The sequence below is a fragment of the Equus asinus genome, chromosome 11, assembly GCF_041296235.1.
Source record: "Equus asinus isolate D_3611 breed Donkey chromosome 11, EquAss-T2T_v2, whole genome shotgun sequence".
Classification (NCBI taxonomy): Eukaryota; Metazoa; Chordata; class Mammalia; order Perissodactyla; family Equidae; genus Equus; species Equus asinus.
Window position 1 is genome coordinate 1,561,100 of NC_091800.1, and position 19,966 is coordinate 1,581,065.

The 19,966-nt window shown below is 42.8% G+C and overlaps 1 protein-coding gene across 14 annotated transcripts in view; it reads right to left on the bottom strand.

The window, feature by feature from the left end:
- LOC123284071 (ral guanine nucleotide dissociation stimulator-like) overlaps window positions 1-19,966 on the bottom strand; it is a 31,835-nt gene that overhangs the window by 3,560 nt on the left and 8,309 nt on the right. For 7 of the 14 annotated variants that reach the window (XM_070520272.1, XM_070520265.1, XM_070520273.1 and 4 more), the window contains 7 exons: window positions 5,249-5,397; window positions 4,755-4,945; window positions 3,495-3,782; window positions 3,052-3,104; window positions 2,113-2,943; window positions 892-1,131; window positions 43-153 (listed from right to left, as the gene is read on the bottom strand). In XM_070520272.1, the coding sequence (XP_070376373.1) occupies window positions 43-153; window positions 892-909 (129 nt within the window). In that variant the 5' untranslated portion in view covers window positions 910-1,131; window positions 2,113-2,943; window positions 3,052-3,104; ... (1 more) ...; window positions 4,755-4,945; window positions 5,249-5,397. Of the gene's footprint in view, window positions 1-42; window positions 154-891; window positions 1,132-2,112; window positions 2,944-3,051; window positions 3,105-3,494; window positions 3,783-4,754; window positions 4,946-5,248; window positions 6,429-19,966 lie in introns of those variants that run through there. The other 7 variants (XM_070520268.1, XM_070520270.1, XM_070520276.1 and 4 more) reach the window with 7 other exon arrangements.

Consider the following 19,966-nt stretch of genomic DNA (forward strand, 5'->3'; position numbering starts at 1 on the left):
TCAGGGGCCTGGGTGGGAAGACCCCTCCGTGCCCACTCTCACCTCAGAGCAGCCCTGGTTATTGATGATGGTGCGGTGCAGTTGGCCCCTGTCCAGGGAGATGGAGTACCCGAAGCCATCTGCCAGCTCTTTGACCACCTCCTGCGTGCAGCTCTGCAAAGACAGTGCCCGAGAGCCGTGCCGGGATGTCTCAGGCACCTGCCTCGACTTGGCCACAGGAGGAAACCCCAGCAGGGATCAGGTACCCAGCAGTGTCTGTGTAGAACTCCAGCCAGGAGGGAATGAGATGACCCCTGGAGGGCTCTGGACTGACATATGCATAGAGGAGCTTGGTCCCCAGCACCCACTCTCCCATCCTGCTAGCCAACACCTAGGCTGGGAACACGATGCACTGCCAGGCTTCCAACACCCAGCAAAGGGCTCCTGCCTAGGATGAGTGCCCCCTCAGCCCCGCCGTCCCTCACTCCACTCCCCCCGGACACACAAGGAGGCTCAGAGGGGTGTGGGGTTGGGATTCCATTGTGGCCTAAGGAGGTTGGCCTGCCCTGTGTTACCTGAGGGCTCCTCTTGCCAAATGGCCAGAGGTGGTGCAGGTGAGGGCCAAGCCAATGTGTGTAGCAACTGAAAAGGCTCTGTTTCTTGGCTTTCCTGAAGCCACAGCCTCGACAAGTCAGGAGACAACAGCAGAGCATCCTGCTCTCTTGAGTGTCTCTACTCAAGTGAGCTCAATAGGAGGCTATGTCTAGAATGTGGGCGCCTGGAGACCAGTGTGCTAAGTTCTGTTAGGGTCTGTCACCAAGGAAGTGAGGTCACTTCCTCAAGGTTCCCTTACCTGGGCCCCTTCCTTCAATCACACCCACCCAAAACCCCTCTGGGATCTTGGCTGCTCACCCTCCTTGCCCATGTCATCACCAGAATTGTACACAAATAGCCAGCACAGAGCCCCACACAGGACCTTGAGATGGAACCAGGTTTCCAGCTTGAGGAAGCTGAGTTCAGCTGAGTTCACGCCTCTCTTTCCCTAGAAGCTCTGTGTCCTGGAAACACCATTGTGCCTCGCAAGGCCTCCTCAATCCTTCAACCTGCACGATAGGGACGAGGCCAGAAATAGCTCCCTCAGGAAGTCCTCAGCTGCAGAAGAGACAGTAGTGACAACACCTGTTGTCTGGTTTCACTTGTGTCTGATGCACACACTTAGAGATGAAAGAATGACAAGAAGGGGTGGGCTATCGTGTGGAGTACCCCTTAAAACAGGCCTGTGTCACAGCTTTTGGGCCTTGAGCAACTCCCTGCCCCTCTGGGCCTCATTTACACATCTGCACCTTTAACGGGTTGAAATTAGAGGAAATTCAGATATTGCCAGTCACTGGCATGAAAGATTCCACGGTCTCCTGTTTCCCTTAGAGTCGGAACCAAGTGCCTCATGTCGGCCTATGTGGAGGGCAGCCTCCACCACGGCTCCCGGTGCTCACTGTCTCCTGCTGTGCACATCCTTGTGGAACCGCACAGTCATTAGGAAGTGACTTCTGAATAGAATGCAGCCAAGGAGTTGGGATGGTACACAACCCAGGGTTAAGAACAAAAAACCTGGCCCTTCCTTCTTACTCATTGTCTTTAGCCCCCTCCTTCTTTCCCTCCTCCTGTTTCCATCTCTCTCTCTCTCTCTGCCTCTTATATCTCTGGAACTGGGGGAGCAAGTGCACATGTGTTCAATTTCCCTATGTAGAGGCTCCATAGGAGAGAATGGAGGAAATGATCGGCCAACAGACAGGCAGGAACTCAGGCTTTCCGTCCAAACAAACCCTGTCAACATGCATGTGAGTGAACTTGGGAGCACATGGTCCCCGAGTCGAGCCGCAATAGAGATGCAGCCCAAGCTTCACAGAGAACTTGAGGCAGAGGCACCCAGCTAAGCCGTGCCCCATTCCTGGCACACACACTTTGTGAGAGCTTAAGGATTTGTACTTTCTAGGGGCACGGTCTTAGAGCAATGTCGTCAGAGAGTGACAGGAAAAAGCAGTCTGCCAGTCCTGCCACCCGTCCCTGCCGTACCCCCATCTCCCCTCCTCTCTCTTCTCAGGATCCTTCCAGCCACACCGCCACCTTTCTGACCTTCTCTGCTCAGACTCCTTTCTTCCTGTGAGTCTCTGCACCAGCAGTGGCTTCTCCCTGACACTCAAACTGTTCCCAGACACAGGCAGGCATGCCTCACATCTGTCACTCTGCTCACAGCAAATGTTACTCCTCTGAGGCCTTTCAGGGCCTCCCAGGCACAGTCTCCAACGTCACAGATCTCACATCTGCACAGTCACCTCATGATTTTCTCCTTCTTGGTCTCTTTTGGATAAAGTGAGTCCATGAAGCAGGGCATTCTGCTTGGCAGACGCAGAGGCAGCTTCTTCCGGTGCCCTCAGGAACATGACTGTCTCTTCTGGGTTGAATGTTTCCCCTCACAAGTCCATTCTGAATGGAAACTGTCATTTCACCTCTTTCCTGGGTCTGGTTTCTTCTAAGAACACAGGGAGCCATCCCTTCTCCCTGGAATGCTGCTCCAGCCCCTACACCCACAGCCAGAAAATTAGCGCCCAGCTTCAAACACCACCAATCCTGAAGTCAGTTTCTGCTGAGGCCTCCCATCCATTCTGTAATTCCATGGTAATGGCTGAGGTCACCTTTCCCCTGAGACTCAGCTCCCAGCCTTCCGTTGGCTTCTTAGAGGAACAGTGGGATTTCCCAGAAGCACTCCCAGCCTGGGCAAGAAAGGCTTTGAAATGTTCTCTATGTATTTTCCAGGACATGGGACATGAGGAGAAGTCATTTTGGTGTGTATGTGCAACAGTTTTGATGCAAAAAGTATCTTTTTCAGACAGAGATCAAAGAATGGGGCTACTGGGTGTAACAAGAAAATGGATATGCTGAGCCATCGTCTTCATGGTGTGAAGTCTTAAAGAGCAAAGAACATGCTTAAGAGCAGAGAATATGAAGACAATATCTTATGTTCAAATTCCAGCTCAATCACTTCCTAGATACGGTAGCGGGCAAGTTACTCACCTCATCAGTGCCTCAGTTTCCTCATCTGGTGTCGGCAAGAATGATAAGTGTACCTAATTTGTAAGGACATGGAGAGTATTAAAGGAGTTAATGTTTGAAAACTGTTTGCAACACCTAGCACCTTAAAAGCACTGTACCTATCCATTATAAATGAAATGGAAACATTCTTCTGATGCTATCTTTTTACTCCAGAAGGGAGACTAGTGCCTGGATGGATGTAGACAGCACTCCCTGAGACAGGATGAATCGAAGAATGAACAACACTGTTGAAGGCATTTCCAATGGCACATCCGCCTCCTTATGGACATTCTCTAGCAGAATCACACCCAAGCATCCCTCCTCTCTCCTGCATCATATTCTGGGATTCTATCCAGAAATCATGGGGGCTTCTTGCACCCTGGCACCCACACCCACTACAGGTTCTCTTCCCTCTAGCAGCAAACCTTAGGCCTTGTCCTGATGGCTGCAGCCCAAAGGCTCTGCACTCTGATCCTTTTCTTCACTTGAGGGAGAAGTGCCATCTCCAGAACTGGGCACACACAGTGTGAGCCTTGGAGTGAATGTCTCCCTGGCCGGTTGTAGGTGGAAGAGCACCGTGACAGAATGGGACTTAGGGAGAGTCTTCCAGGTGTGCTCAGAAGGGGCCCAGCCAGGGCATTGGTCAGCAAGGTCTGGTCTGGTTGGTGGACCTTGGTGGCAAATGAGTGGCGGGGCAGCATGTTTTAGAGGTCCTGGCAGGAGACAATTCATAGGATGGTCATGAAGTCAGAATCAGCCTAATGAGCTCCAACTTAATCCACTGTCATCTGTTCCCTGACTGGCTGACTAATCCAGGAGTGATTTAGAAGAGTGATATTCGTGTTCTATCATCTTTTCATTGGTTGGCTACAGCTATTATTCTTTACATAACTTGTATATTTCTAAAAAGGAAAGGAAAGGTTAGTTTTGTTACAACCCTTCTAGCAAAATTCTCCCTAACATATTGAATCACTAACAGAATCCACCGCTGGGAACCTCATATAAGATGCTGACATTTACTCTCTGGTTTCATATCTTCCTGTTTGGTAAATTCTCTTGACTTCTGGCTTCTTTCCTGAGGTTCGTCCACTCAGGACAATGTAGGAGTGCAATCTCTTGCTACTTCAGAAGTAGTGGGGCAACTCTATGATGATGTTGCTTTTGTTTTGTGACTGTGTGTGTGTGTGTGTGTGTGTGTGTGTGTGTGTGATGAGACTGTTTTCTGCATCTTGCCGCGTGGGTTGGATTGACTCCTTTCCTTGGAAAAATTGTCCCTTACCACTTTCTCTGGGCTTTATTTTCATGGCTTGAACAGTGCTGTGCAACAGTAGAATCGACACTCTATCTTATGGAATTTAAACCTCTTTTAGTAGCCACATTTCAGAAAGTAAAAATAAACACGTGAAACTAATTTTAATAGTATATTTAAACCCATTAAAACCAAGATATTATCATCTGGCCAGGCAATCTATATAAAAATTATGATAGAGATAGTTGAATTTTTTTTATGATTGGGATCTAAAAATCCATTTACAGCACAGTCTTCATTTGAAAATTGAAATTTTCTACATATTCAGTTTCTGTGTCCCCCAAATCAGAACCTGGGCTGACTTGTTAGAGAGGAAATAAAGCAGAACAGGCATAAGTAACGATCACTGTCAATCCAGCTCAGCATGAACACTCACCACTGACAAAAAGGCTGTCCCTGAGCAGGGAGTAGAGGCCCCTTGGGGTAACACGGTGAGTCAGCTGGTTAAGCTCCCAGGAATGCTGCTGTCACCTGGTGTCTCTGTCATACTCTCCATCACGAGCCATGGGGTCAGGGTGGTAGGTGCAGACAGCTTCCACGCTGGTGGCTGCCCCATCGTCCGCAGGCCTGGGGAGAGAGGAATGTGGGGACTCTAGAGAGATGTCCTGAATCCTCTGATAATGGGGGCCAGAGGGAGGGAGGAGCAAATTGGCAGTCAGTGGGAAGAGTGAAAACTGGGGTGGTCTCTGAAAGTGTTTGTGACTCTCAATGCTCAGAAAAGGGACTTCCCTGAGGGAGATCACTCTGCAACCCAAGGACAAGGGGCCTAGGCTGCTCTTCTTGAACAAGGATCCAAGCAGGGGAGGAGGCAGGAGGAGGATGAGCTGGAGAGACAGCAGGTGGGGTGCGGCTGGCTGGGACTCATCCTACCAGGAGCTGCGGGCACCAGGGTCTCATCCAGTGTTGCAGGACTCTCTCAGTGGAGTTAAATGTCGCTGAGCCCTTGCTCACGTCTGTTGAATATTGGAGGTTGGAGATGCTGAACTTCAGTGTGAGGGCCTTCAGCTCGTGCACCATAGCTTGCAAGAAGAGATGGGGAGAGATGGCCATCACTGACAGCTGGCCTGAGACCAGATCAGAGTCCTGAACTCATTATCATCTGTTGCCTTTGCTCCCAGTGGAACCACCACCCACAGCTGTGCTCATCCAAGTTGAAGCCAGTATATCACTCATGTCTTCCTTCCTCCCCTGCCAGTAACACCCACTGCACTTGAGGATTGCTCCTCAAAACACACCCTATTTCCCTATATAATGCCTACTCCTTCTTAAAGACCCCACCTGGGCAAAACTTCCTCCACAAAGCTCTTCCCACCCAAACAATGCCAGTGCTTCTCCTCAAAACATCCCACCTTCGATTGGAATGTTCTGTGAATTTCATAAGACCAGGTGCTCTCTGAGAGCTGCATCAGATTCGATTATTGGTATAATCTTTGTGATAGGCATGATTGCCCAAAAACCAGAATTGCACACCTCGGCTTTCCAGCTCCAAAGTGATAATTTGGCAGTGTAGGTGTGGGGCTGCAGAGCTACTCTGGGGAAGGAAGAGGGGTCCTCTAGGTCTGTGGTGCCTTCTGGTTGCTCAAGTGATGAGCAAGGAGGCAGAAACTTGCTTCCTGGCTCAGGAGCTGTGGAAAGGGCTCTTGTAAGGGTGGGACAGAGCCCCCATACAGTGGGTGAAGCCCCACAGGCTCATCTGCACTCAGTAGTGGCTGCCCCAGGACAACACTCACAGGTGAGCCATAAATGTGAGTGACAGAAGGAGGGATTGTGTGAGTAGAGGTAAGAGCAAGCTTGTGAAGGAGATGAACCCAAAAGAGTGAGTGTGGTTGAAGAGAGAGATGGAACAAAGAGAGAGGTAGAGGCACAGACAGAGGGGATACCTGGATGGACAGAGGAAGAGCAGACAAATGGAGGGTCAAAAGGAAAGCAGGAAGAATACACACAAGGAAGAGAAGTTGGAGAGATGGGAGGAAAGAGGATGGAAGGAGAGAAGAAGGAAAAACAGGCGAACAGGCAGGAGGACAGTTGGACAGATTGATATCTGGACAGATGCATGGATGGATAGATGGAAGGAAGGAAGGAATGGAGGGAGGGAGTGTGGAAGGAAGGATAGAAGGAAAAAAGGAAGGAAGGAGGGAGCCCGAGAGGAGGGAGAACTGGGAAAATCACCTGCTGAAGTTCACAGGGTGTTTTAAAGGAAGGTTAAGGCTGAGAATACAGGACCCCTAACTCCCAGGCTTGTGTCCACCTGTCCCAATGCTGCCTGTTATTACTCATAAAGATGAGCATGTGGACGTAAAAGAAACCTTGAGCCCTACCCTCACAATACACAAAACTCAATTCCTGGACACTTTGCCCTAAAGGAGAAAGGTAAAATAATGAAACTTCTAGAAGACAACATAAGAAAATATCTTCAGATGACAGAGTAGCAAAAACTTCTTAAAGAAGACACACAAATGCACACATACACACACTCTCCATAAAAGAAAAGATCGGTAAACTTGGATTCATTAAAATTTAGACTTTCAGTTCATCATGAGACATATTACAAGAGGGAATTGGCAAGTCACAGGATGTGAAGAGATTGTTCCAATTCGAATGTTCAACAAAGGATTCTCATGCAGAATACAGAAAATCTTCAGCATCACAGTAAGAAAGGAGCCAAACAAACCAATTGCTTAAAACTGGTCAAAAGACTTCAACAGGCACTTCACAACACAGAGTGTCCCAGCGGCCAACAAGCACATGCAAATGTGCTAAAATCAGCAGGGACAAGGGAAATGACAATTCAACCACACTGAGATCTTCTATACAACCAGAGAATGGTTAAAAACAGTTTTGAAATGCTGAGCTGAGGGCAGCAAGTGGAGGGGAGGCTGCAGAGCAACTGGAAGGCTCACACACTGCAGGTAGGAGTAGGAACTCATGCAGCCACTTGGGAAAGCTTTTTGGCAGGATCTATCTGTTAAAGCTGGAGACACACATACAACATGACCAGCAATTCTACTCTTAGATGTGTCCTCAACTAAAATCTAAACATTTCAACCAAGAGGAAGGAACAAGAATGATTAGAGCATCATTCTCCTTATTCCTCCAAAGTAGAAAGTACTCAAATATCCATCTACAATAGAATGGATAAATCAATTCCGCTATCTAGTTCATGGTGGTTTTAAAAATTGGCCACAAATTCTTTGAGACACATCCCATGAATATGTGAGGTTCAGGTTCCCTCCCCTTGAATCTAGGCAGGCATGAACCTACTTCAATCAACAGAGTAGAAGCCTTGCTCTGTGGAAGTGGTGTGATGTGACTTCCAAGGACATGCCACTCTCAGGAAGCTTGCTCAGTGAAGCCAGCCAACAAGCTGTGAAGAGCTAAGGCCTCATGGAGAATCTCCTCATGGAGAATCTGCAACCAGGGCACAGCCGCCTTCATAGCAACTGCTACGCTGGCGATCAGGTGATAAGACTTCGTTCCCAAACAGAAGATGAACCATATGCACTGAAGAAAATAGACCACCAACACAAGCCCTGACACACACCATGTCCATTTATATTTGGTATCTCAAGACCAGGGGCCAAGATGAGGAGGCAGGAGTTCATCCCCAAATTCTTGAGATTTTATCCAATACCAGACAGTCTGTGCTCACCAAGCATTTCCTAAACCTCCTCCCTTCCTCAAAGGAATCTCTGCTTCTGGATACCGACATTAAGTTTCCTCTGGTCATATATGATCACCAGCCCCAGTACAGCCTTTGTATCAGCAATAGGTGAACACTATCTGAACAGGTCACCTGGGTCCCAAAAGTGGAAAAGAAGTACAGCAACTTTCAAGTAGAAGTTTCCATCTCCATTGAAATTGTATTTTAGATGTACCATTGGAAAAATAAAACTGCCACTTTTCAAAACAGGAAATGTAGGTGCCCTTGTGAATGATCCCAGAGGATTTTGGTCTTCAAGACATCCCAGCCAAGGTACCATCCATGTGAGTGAAAGAGCCTCTAAATGATTCTAGACCCCAACCATCAGAGAGCACGGCAATTTCTCCCTACCAAATTCCTAACCCACAGAATCCGACTAATACAATGGTTGTTGTTTCACTCCACTAAGTTTGAATCGGCATGTTACGCAGCTATCAATAACCAAAACTAATGCATTATGCAATAATAATCAGATCTAAAGAGCTTTACAAAAACCAACCAATTACCTGTAACAACATGAATGAATCTCAGACAGGATGTTTAATAAAAGGAGCCTGGTAGAAAGGAGTACATAGAGTATAATTCCATCTACCTGAGCTCAAAAACTGGCAAAACTAAGCTACAGCGATAGAAGTCAGAGTAGTGGTTACCTTGGGTGGGAGCAAATTCTGCAAAGGGTCACGATAGAGGCTTCTGGAGAGCCAGAATAGTGAATGTCTTGATTTGGGGGGTTGTTATGATAGTGTGTTTAGATTGTTAAAAAAAAAATCATTGAGGTAGATACTCAAGACTCGTGTACTTTTCCCACTAAGTATGCTACAATTTAAAACGATATTTTGTCAGTAAAACGTGGCTCACCCAATAGATGTGAGAGTGTGAAGGACAAATAAAAGATGACTCCAAGTTTTCAGGCATGATAGACTAGGTAGTGCCATTAACTGAAGAGTTGAACCATGGAGCAAATTAAAACAGGAGCAGAGGCAGGGACCATGTCCTGCTCATTATGTATTCAGGTGTCTACCATAATCCTGAATACACAGTCAGTCCAGCTTCCAGGATACTCCTCTCCTTTTCACCATAAACTATGGCTCACCCCTTCTTGGTGTCTTCTATTGCCTCCTTTTTCCCAGTTGCTTTTTTTTTTAAGTTTTTATTGAGTTTATGATAGTTTACAATCTTGTGAAATTTCAGTTGGACATTATTGTTTGTCAGTCATGTTGTAGGTGCACCCCTTTACCCTTTGTACCCCCAAGCCCCCTTTCCCCTGGTAGCCACTAATCTGTTCTCTTTGTCCACGTTTAAATTCCTCATATGAGTGGAGTCATACAGAGATTGCCCTTCTCTATCTGGCTTATTTCACTTAACATAATTCCCTCAAGGTCCATCCACGCTGTTTTGAATGGAACAACTTTATCCTTTCTTAAGGCTGAGTAGTACTCCACTATATATATACACACACACACACACACACACACACACACATATATATATACACACACATAGAGTGTATACATACATATATATACACCATATCTTCTTTATCCGATCATCAGTTGATGGGCACTTAGGTTACTTCCACGTCTTGGCTATTGTAAATAATGCTGCAATGAACGTAGGGGTGCATGGGACTTTTGGAATTGCTGACTTCAAGCTCTTTGGATAGATACCCAGTAGTGGGATGGCTGGGTCATATTGTATTTCTATTTTTAATTTTTTGAGGAATCTCCATACTGTTTTCCATAGTGGCTGCACCAGTTTGCATTCCCTCCAGCAGTGTAGGAGGGGTCCTTTTTCTCCACAACCTCTCCAACATTTGGTACTTTTTGTTTTGGTTATTTTTGCCATTCTAATGGGTGTAACATGATATCTTAGTGCAGTTTTGATTTGCATTTCCCTGATGATCAGTGATGATGAACATCTTTTCATGGTGCCTATTGGCCATCGGTATATCTCCTTGGAGAAATGTCTGTTCATGTCTCCAGTCCATTTTTTGATTGGGTTGTTTGATGTTGTTGAGTTGTGTGAGTTCTTTATATATTATGGAGATTAATCATTTGTTGGATATATGACTTGCAAATATTTTTTTCCCAATTAGTGGCTTGTTTTTTTGTTTCAATCCTGTTTTCTCTTGCCTTGAAGAAGCTCTTTAGTCTGATGAAGTCCCATTTCTTTATTCTTTCTATAGTTTCCCTTGTCGAGAAGACATGGTGTCCAAAAAGATCCTTTTAATACTGACGTCAAAGAGTGTACTGCCTACATTTTGTTCTAGAAGTCTATGGCTTCAGGTCTTACCTTTGGGTCTTTGATCCATTTAGAGTTTATTTTTGTGAATGATGAAAAAGAATGGTCAACTTTTATTCTTTTACATGTGACTTGCCATTTTACCCAACACCATTTGTTGAAAAGACTTTCTTTTCTCCATTGTATGCCCTCAGATCCTGTGTCAAAGATTAGCTGTCCATAAATGTGTGGTTTTATTTCTGGGCTTTCAATGCTGTTCCATTAATCTGTGCACCTGTTTTTCTACCAGTACCATGCCGGTTTGATTCCTGTAGCTTTGTAGCATGTTTTGAAGTCAGGGATTGTGATGCCTCCCGTTTTGTACTTTTTTCTCAGGATTGCTTTAGCAACTTGGGGTCTTTTGTTGCCTCATGTGTATTTTAGGATTCTTCATCCTATTTCTGTAAAGAATGTCATTGAGATTCTGATTGGGATGGCGTTGAATCTGTAGATTGCTTTAGGTAGAATGGACATTTTAACTATGTTTATTCTTCCAATCCATGTACATGGAATGTCTTTCCATCTCCTTATGTCGTCATCCAATTCTCTCAGAAAGGCCTTGTAATTTTCATTGTATAGGTCTTTCACTTCCTTGGTTAAATTCACTCTGAGCTATTTTATTCTTTTTGCAGCAATTGTGGATGGTATTGTGTTCTTGAGTTCCTTTTCTATTAATTGATTATTAGAATATAGAAATGCTATTGATTTATGCAAATTGATTTTATACGCAGCAACTTTGCTGTAGTTGTTCATTACTTCTAAGAGTTTTCCAATGGGTTCTTTGGGGTTTTCTATATATAAGATCATGTCGTCTGCAAACAGCGAGAGTTTCACTTCTTCCCTCCCTATTTGGATTCCTTTTATTCCATTTTCTTGCCTGATTGCTCTGGCCAGGACCTCCAGTACTATGATAAATAAGAGTCGTGGTAGAGGGCATCCTTGTCACATTCCTGATTTTAGGGGGATGGCGTTCAGTTTTTGCCCATTGAGTATGATGTTGGCTGTAGGTTTATCATAGATGGCCTTCATTATGTCGAGGTAATTCCCTTCTATGCCCATTTTGTTCAGAGTTTTTATCATAAGTGGCTGTTGGATCTTGTCAAATGCTTTCTCTGCATCTATTGAGATGATCATGTGGTTTTTATTCCTCAGTTTGTTGATGTGGTGTATGACATTGATTGATTTGCAGATGTTGAACCATCCCTGTGTCCCTGGTATGAATCCCACTTGCTCATGATGTATGATCCTTTTGATGAATTGCTAAATTCTGCTTGCCAAAATTTTGTTGAGAATTTTTGCATCTTTGTTCATCAGCGATATTGGCCTGTAGTTCTCTTTTTTCGTGATGTCCTTGTCTGGCTTTGGTTTCAGTGTGATGTTGGCCTTGTAGAATGTGTAAGGAAGTGTTCCATCCTCCCTAACTCTTTGAAATAGCTTGAAAAGGATAAGTATTAAATCCTCTCTGAAAGTTTGGTAGAATTCCCCAGGAAAGCCATCTGGTCCTGGGGTTTTATTCTTTGGGATGTTTTTGATTGCTGTTTCAATCTCTTTCCTAGTGATTGGTGTGTTCAAATTGTCTGCTTCTTCTTGACTGAGCTTTGGGATATTGTAGGAGTCCAAGAATTTATCCATTTTCTCTAGGTTATCCATTTTGTTGGCATATACTTTTTTGTAGTATTCTCTTATAATCCATTGTACTTCTGCGGAGTCTGTTGTTATTTCTCCTCTTTCATTTCTAATTTTGTTTATTGGAGCTTTCTCCCTTTTTTTCTTTGTAAGTCTGGCTATGGGTTTGCCAATTTTATTTATCTTCTCAAAGAACAAGCTCTTTGTTTCATTGATCCTTTCTACTGCCTTTTTCATTTCAATAGCATTTATTTCTGCTCTGATTTTTATTATTTCTGTCCTGCTGACTTTGGGCTTTGTTGGTTCTTCTTTCTCTAATTCGGTTAGGTGTAGTTTAAGATTGCTTATTTGGGATTTTTCTTGTTTGTTAAGATGTGCCTGTATGGTGATGAATTTTCCTCTTAATACAGCTTTTGGTGTATCCCATGTGAGCTGGTATGGCATGTTATCATTTTCATTTGTTTCCAGGTATTTTTTTAATTTCTTCAATGATCCATTGCTTGTTCAGTAGCGTATTGTTTAGTCTCCACATTCTTGTGCCTTTCTCAGCTTTTTTCTTGTAATTAATTTCTAGCCTTATAGCATTATTATTGGGGAAGTTGCTTCTTAGTATTTCAATTTTTTAAAATTTATACAGGCTTGCCTTGTTTCACAGCATATAGTCTATCCTTCAAAATGTTCTGTGTGCACTTGAGAAGAATGTATATTCTGCTGTTTTTGGATGGAGTGTTCTATATAGGTCTATTAAGTCCAACTGTTTTAGCTTTTTGTTTAATTCCACCATTTCCTTGTTGATTTTCTGTCTGGATGATCTTTCCAGGGTTGTGAGTGGGGTGTTGAGGTCCGCTACTATTATTGTGTTATTTTTGATATCCTATTTTAGGTTTGTTAATAGTTGCTTTATGAACTTTGGTGCTCCTGTGTTGGGTGCATAGATATTTATAAGCGTTATTTCTTCTTGATGAAGTGTCCCTTTGATCATTATATATTGTCCCTCTGCGTCTCTCTTTTCCTGCATTATTTTGAAATCCGTTTTGCCTGATATAAGTATTGCAACACCTGCTTTCTTTTGCTTGCTATTAGCTTGAAGTATTGTCTTCCACCCCTTCACTCTGAGCCTGTGTTTGTCTTTGGGGCTGAGGTGTGTTTCCTGGAGGCAACAAATTGTTGGAGGTTATTCTTTAATCCATCTTGCCACTCTGTATCTTTTTATTGGAGAGTTCAATCCGGTTACATTGAGGGTGATTATTGATGCATGCGGGCTTAATGCTCTCATTCTCTCACTCATTATCTGGCTTCCCTGCATTACCTTTGTTTCTCGTCCTGTGTGTTTTAGCCTACCAATTGACTTCTGCAATTTCTTATGCTGGGTTTCTTAGATTTTTCCTTATTTACGTTTTGTGGCTCTGTTCTGTTTGTTTTAGTGGCTACCCTGAAATTTGTATTTAGAAGCTCATGTATAATACAGTCTATTCTCTGGTGGTCTCTTACTTATTTGGCCTAGACTGATTTAGTCCCTTTGCTCTTCCCCTCCTAAATTATTATTTTCACCTCTTATTCCAACTCGTGTTATGAATTTGTAGTTAGAGTGATAAGATTGTCTTTGCTTTGGTTGTTTCCTTACCTTTATCCTAATGCTATAGTTGAATATTTGCTATCCTATTTTGGTTCTATCTATCTGTCTCCCTACTCTGTGGTTTGTGACCCCTTTCTCCCTTTTTCTTTTTTCAGGTATGAGAGCCTTCTTGAGGATTTCTTGTAGTGGAGGACTTTTGGTTACAAATTCCCTTAACTTTGGTTTGTCTAGAAAAGATTTAATTTCTCCCTCATGTCTGAAGGATATTCTTGCTGCATAGAGTATTCTTTGCTGAAGATTTTTATCTTTTAAAGCTTTGAATACATCGCTCCATTCTCTCCTAGCTTGTAAGGTTTCTGTAGAGAAATCTGCTGAAAGTCTGATAGGAGTTCCTTTGTAGGTTATTTTCTTCTGTCTTGGTGCCCTGAGTATTCTTTCTTTGTCTTTCATGTTTGCCATTTTTACTACTATATGCCGTGCACTAGGTCTCTTTACATTGGCAAATCTAGGAGATCTGAAAGCTTCCTCCACACACATTTCTCCCTCAATCCCTAGATTTGGGAAGTTCTATTCCATAATTTCATTAAGCACACTTTCTGCTCTATTTTCCTTTTCCACGTTCTCAGGAATTCCAATGATTCTTAAGTTCGTTATCCTCATTGAATCTGCTATTTCTCTGATATTTTCCTGCTTCTTTTAAATCCTTAGTTCTTTCTCTGTCTGGAGCCATTCAGCCTGTCTATCTTTGAGCATGCTAATTTGCTCCTCTATGGTGTCTCCACAGGCATTCAGAGAATCCGTATACTGTTTTATCTGGTCCATTGTATTTTTCATGTCTAGTATTTCTGATTGATTCTTCTTTATAGTTTCAATCTCTTTTGTGATGTAACTCCAGAACTTGTTGACTTGTTTCTCTATCTTTCCCTCAACCTCATTGAGTTTTTTGATGATAGCTACTCTGAACTCATTTTCACTTAGTCAATGTATTCCCAAGTCCTCAGGACTTAATTCTGTGTTTTTGTTGTTTTCCTTTTGGTCTGGAGCTTTTATAAATTGCTGGATGATAGAGGAGTGGTTTTTTCTCATGATGGTAGTATTTGGTTGCACTTACAGCCTGTCACCACTAGACGGTGGTCGAAAGTCCTGCGTTCTGAGCTCTCCACCTTCAGGGAAGATGGCAGCACCCAGCACGGGTTCGGGGAGGAGGGGCACTTTCTTTCGTGTGCCGATCTGGCTTCTCATCTGCTCTCGTTCTCTGGTCTCCCGGGGCCCTGCCTTCATGGGGTCCCCATGCACGGAAGCTTTCCCCCATCAGCGGGTTTCCACTGAACTGGTGGCGGTAGTCCTGGTTCATCCCCTGGTCATGCAGCCCCTCTCCCACTCCTTCCTTCACCCACAGCAGATATCCTAGTCTCTAGAGGAGGGAGTGAAGTTCTCTCCTACCCTGTTCCAGGACCTCCGAGGGTGGTGCCAGCCTCTCCATCCTCCGTCGTATTGTTGCTATAGTTTTCTGTTTGTCATTAGGATTATTGGTTGAAATTCAGTTTTTCCAATTCTTTGGTTGTAGTTTGGAATGGAGAGAGAAATCTGCTGAAAGTCTGATAGGAGTTCCTTTGTAGGTTAGTTTATTCTGCCTTGCTGTACTGAGTATTCTTTCTTTCTCACTCACTTTTGCCAGTTTTATTACTATATGCCTTGCACTAGGTCTTTTTACATTGACAAATCTAGGAGATCTGAAACTTCCTCCACACACATTTCTCTCTCATTTCCTAGATTTGGGAAGTTCTCTGCTATTATTTCTTTGAGCATGCTTTCTGCTACATTCTCCTTTTCTTTGCCCTTGGGGATACCAATAATTCTTATATTGCATTTCCTCATTGAGTCGGTTATTTCTCGGAGGTTTTCTTCATTCCTTTTTAGACTTAGGTCTCTGTCTTCCTCTATCTGGAGCCCTTCAACCTATCTTCAGTTACGCTGATTTGCTCCTCTATGGCGTCCACACGGGCATTCAGGGAATCCATATTATGTTTTATTTCTTCCGTTGTATTTCTCATCTTTAGTACTTCTGAGTGATTCTTCTTTATAGTTTCAATCTCTTTTGTGAAGTAACTCCAGAACTCTTTGACTTCTCTATATTTTCCTTTACCTCATTGGGTTTTTTCACGATAGCTATTCTGAATTCATTGTCATTTAGTTTACTTATTTCTGAGTCATCAGGACATAATTCTGGGTGCTTGTTTTCCCTCTGGTCTGGAGATTTGATGACCTGACAGATGCTGGAAGATGGACAGATGCTGGAAGATGGACAGGTCTTCCCCATTGTGATATAATTTGGTTGCAGTTACAGCCTGTTGCCGCTAGATGGGGGTTGAGAGCCATGTATTCTGAGCCCTCAACCTTCAGCCAAGATGGCATGTCATAGCACAAGTTGGGGGTCGGGGGGCACCTAATCTTGCATGCAGACCCAGGTTTCCCAATCAGATCTATCTGTTCTCCTGGGGTATTGGCATAATGAGGTCACCGAACGAGAAATCTTTCACCCAGTTAGAGGGCTTCTGTCTGGGCTGCAAGGGCACTAGGGAGTCCTGAGTGATCCTGCTGATGCACAGCCCCTCCCCCAGTCCTTCCCTCATGGAGCCTCCCATGGCAGCGATCCCAGACTTTAGGGGAGGGAGCAAAGTTCTCTCTTACCCTGTTCCAGCTCCTCTGAAGACGGGTACAACACCACTGACCTCCCTCATTTGACTACCCTCAGTCTCTGAGGATTCCTGTGCCATCAGGATGTTTTTCATTGGACTGTGGTTGCTCTCTTTTGTTGTATGTTGGAGGGGAGAGAGTCCTGGGCAAGCTCACTCCACCATGTTGCTGACATCACTCCTTCTCCCAGCTGCCTCTTAATATTGGGATTCCTCAGGCTTCCATCCTCAGTCCTCCTTTCATGCATGCACGCATGCATGCATGTACACAAACTCCTTTCTCCTGTATTTTCAATCTCAGCTGATGGCATAATCACCTACTTGTTCTTTTAAGCTAGAAACCTTAGAGTCAACCAAAATCAGGATTGTACTTAAACCCAATCAAAAGAAATATAACAGGATAAACATAAATTCCCAGGCTTAGCCCCAAAACTAATGCATAAAAACCGGATGAATGTATAGTTAGACAGATCTAGTGCTTTTCTTTTTTCTTTAACTCAGTGTATGATGTGGTCATCACTGTATGATGTGCCCATCAAAAGGATAGAGTTGTAATCATATACAGTATGCACAAGAAGAAAGGGAATACTCTTACCTAAACTAATAGAAGAAAATTGCTCTAATATGAGACATGAGTCTTTTGCTAATCAAGCCATGCCTAGAGTAGTGCATTTCCTTCCAAATTCTACAGCTTAAAAATGAATTAAAAACAAAGAAACCACCAATGTGGTGACCTGACATGAAGTCATGTTTTGTAAGGGATGGCTGACGAACTGGAGGTGTTTCAACTCAAAAAGACTGAGAAGACTTGATGACCATCTTTGCATATTTCTAAGGATATTCTGTGGAACTGGGATTCAGCCTGTACTATGTGTCTCCAAAACACAGGATGGGTAGGAGAAATAAGAAAGTACACTTCCACTCAATGCAAGAAAGAACTTACTAAGAAACAAAAGTGTATGAAAAACAGGACAGGGTGCAGGAAAGGGATGGAAATGGCTTAGGCTAATGGAGAAAAGAGGCTGTCAGAAAATGGACTATCTCACCTATGAGATGTTTTATACAAATGTAACAGTAACCACTAAACAAAAAATCAGAGCAGAGCCACAATTCATAAATAAAAAGAAAACTGACAAAGTCACCACAGAAAACTTCCCAAGTGAAGTAGCAGTCAGACATACAAGGGAAGGGAAACAGTGAACACATAGAACAACTGGAAAACAACAGATAAAATTGAAGTATTATGCCCTAAAATATCAATAATAACTCTAAATGTAAATGGATGGGATTCTCCAATCAAAAGACACAGAGTAGCTGGGTGGATTCAAAAAGAAGACCCAACAATATGCTGCCTCCAGGAAACACATCTCAGCTGAAAGATAAACACATGCTTAGTGTGAAGGGATGGAAGACGATACTCCAAGACAACGGCAAATAAAGTAAGCAATTGTTGCCATATTTATATCAGACAAAGCAGACTTCAAGATAAAAAAGACAAGGAGAGACAAAGAGGGGCAGGAGACAATGATAAAAGGGATTTTCTGCCAAGAGGAGATACTATTAGTGAATACATACACACCTAATGCAAGAGCTCCAATGTACATAAAGCTACTATGAACAGACCTTAAGGGAGAAATTCACAGCAACACAATCATAGTAGGGGACATCAATACCCCACTTACATCAAGAGATAGATCATCCACACAGAAACTCAACAAGGAAATAGTGAATTTAAGTGAACCACTTGAGCAGATGGACTTAATAGATATATCTAGAACATCCCATCCCCAAACAGCAGAATACGCATTCTTCTCAAGTGCACATGGAACGTTCTCAAAGATAGAGTATATGCTGGGAGAAATGGCAAGCCTCCGTAAATTTAAGAAGACTGAAATAATAAAAAGCCACTTTTCTGACTACAATGCTATGAAACTAAAAATCAACTACAAGACAAAAAGCTGGGAAAATCACAAATATGTGGAGACTAAACAACTTGCTAGTGAAGAACAATTGGATCTAAATAAACCAAAGGAAAGGATTTTTAAAACCTGGATAAATATGCACAGGAAAACACATCATCCCAACTCTTACGGAAAGCAGCAAAAGTAGTTCTAACAGGGAAATTCATAGCAATACAGGCCCAACTCAAGAAAAACAAGAAAAATCTCAAGATGACACCCACCAGAACTTGAAAAAGAAGAATAAACAAAGCCCAAGGTCAGCAGAAAGAGAGAAGTAATGAAAATTTGTGCAGAAATAAATGAAAAACAGGCTAAAACCTCAGTAGAAAGGATCAATGAAACTAAGTGCAAGTTCTTGAAGAAGAGAGACAAAATTGAACAAACCCTTAGCCAGACACACTAAGAGAAAGAGAAGGCTTAAATGAAGTTAGAAATGAAAGAGGAGAAATTTCAATGGATATCATAGACATACAAAGGACTATATGACAATTCTATGAAAAACTATATGCCAGCCACCAAATTGGATAACCTAATAGAAATAGCAAATTCTTGGAATCGTACGAAGTCCCAAAACACCCACAGACAACATTATACTTAATGGTGAAAAACTGAAAGCCATCCCTCCAAGAACAGGAACAAGATAAGGTGCCCACTCTTGCCACTCGTATTCTACATAGATATGGATGCCCACTTTTGCCACTCCTATTCAACATAGGTGTGGAGGTTTTGACTACAGCAATTTTCCAAGAAAAAGAAGTAAAATGTATCCAAATTGGAAAGGAAGAAGTGAAACTTTCACTGTTTGCAGATGACATGATTCTACATATAGAAAACCCTAAGGAATTCATCTGAAAACTATTAGAAAGAATCCACAACTACAGAAAAGTTTCACGGTAAAAAAATCAACTTACGAAAATCAGTTGCATTTCTATACACTAAAAACAAACTGGCAGAAAGACAAGTCAAGAATAGAATCTCATTTACAATTGCAACAAAAGAATTAAATACCTAGGACTAAATCTTACCAAAGAGGTGAAAGACCTATACACTGAGAACTATAAGATATTACACAAAGAGACTGAAGAAGATATAAAGAAATGGAAAGATATTCCATGCGCATGCATTGGAACAATAAAAAGTTAAAATATTCATATTACCTAAAGCAATCTACAGATTCAATGGAATCTCAATCAGAATCCCAGTGACATTCTTCACAGAAATAGAACAAAGAATCCTAAGTATATATGGAGCAGCAAAAGACCCAAAATAGACAAAACAATCCTGAGAAAAAAGAACGAAGCTGGAGACTTCACAATCCCTGACTTCAAAATATACTACAAAGCTCTAGGAATCAGAACAGCATGGTACTGGCACAAAAACAGACACCCAAATCCATGGAACAGAACTGAAAGCCCAGGCATAAAACCACACATCTGTGGACAGCTAATCTTTGACAAAGGAGGCAAGAACATACAATGGAGAAAGGAAAGTCTTTTCAAAAAACAGTGTTGGCAAAACTGGACACCCACAAGCAAAAGAATGAAAATAGACCATTACCTTACACTGTAGACAAAAATTAACTCAAAATGGATTAAACACTTGAAGGTAAGACCTGAAATCATAAAACTCCTAGAAGAAAACATTTCCAGTACACTGTTTGACATTGGTCTGGGAAACATCTTTTTGAATACCATGCCAGCACAGGCATGGGAAACGAAAGAACAAATAAACACGTGGGACTACATCAAA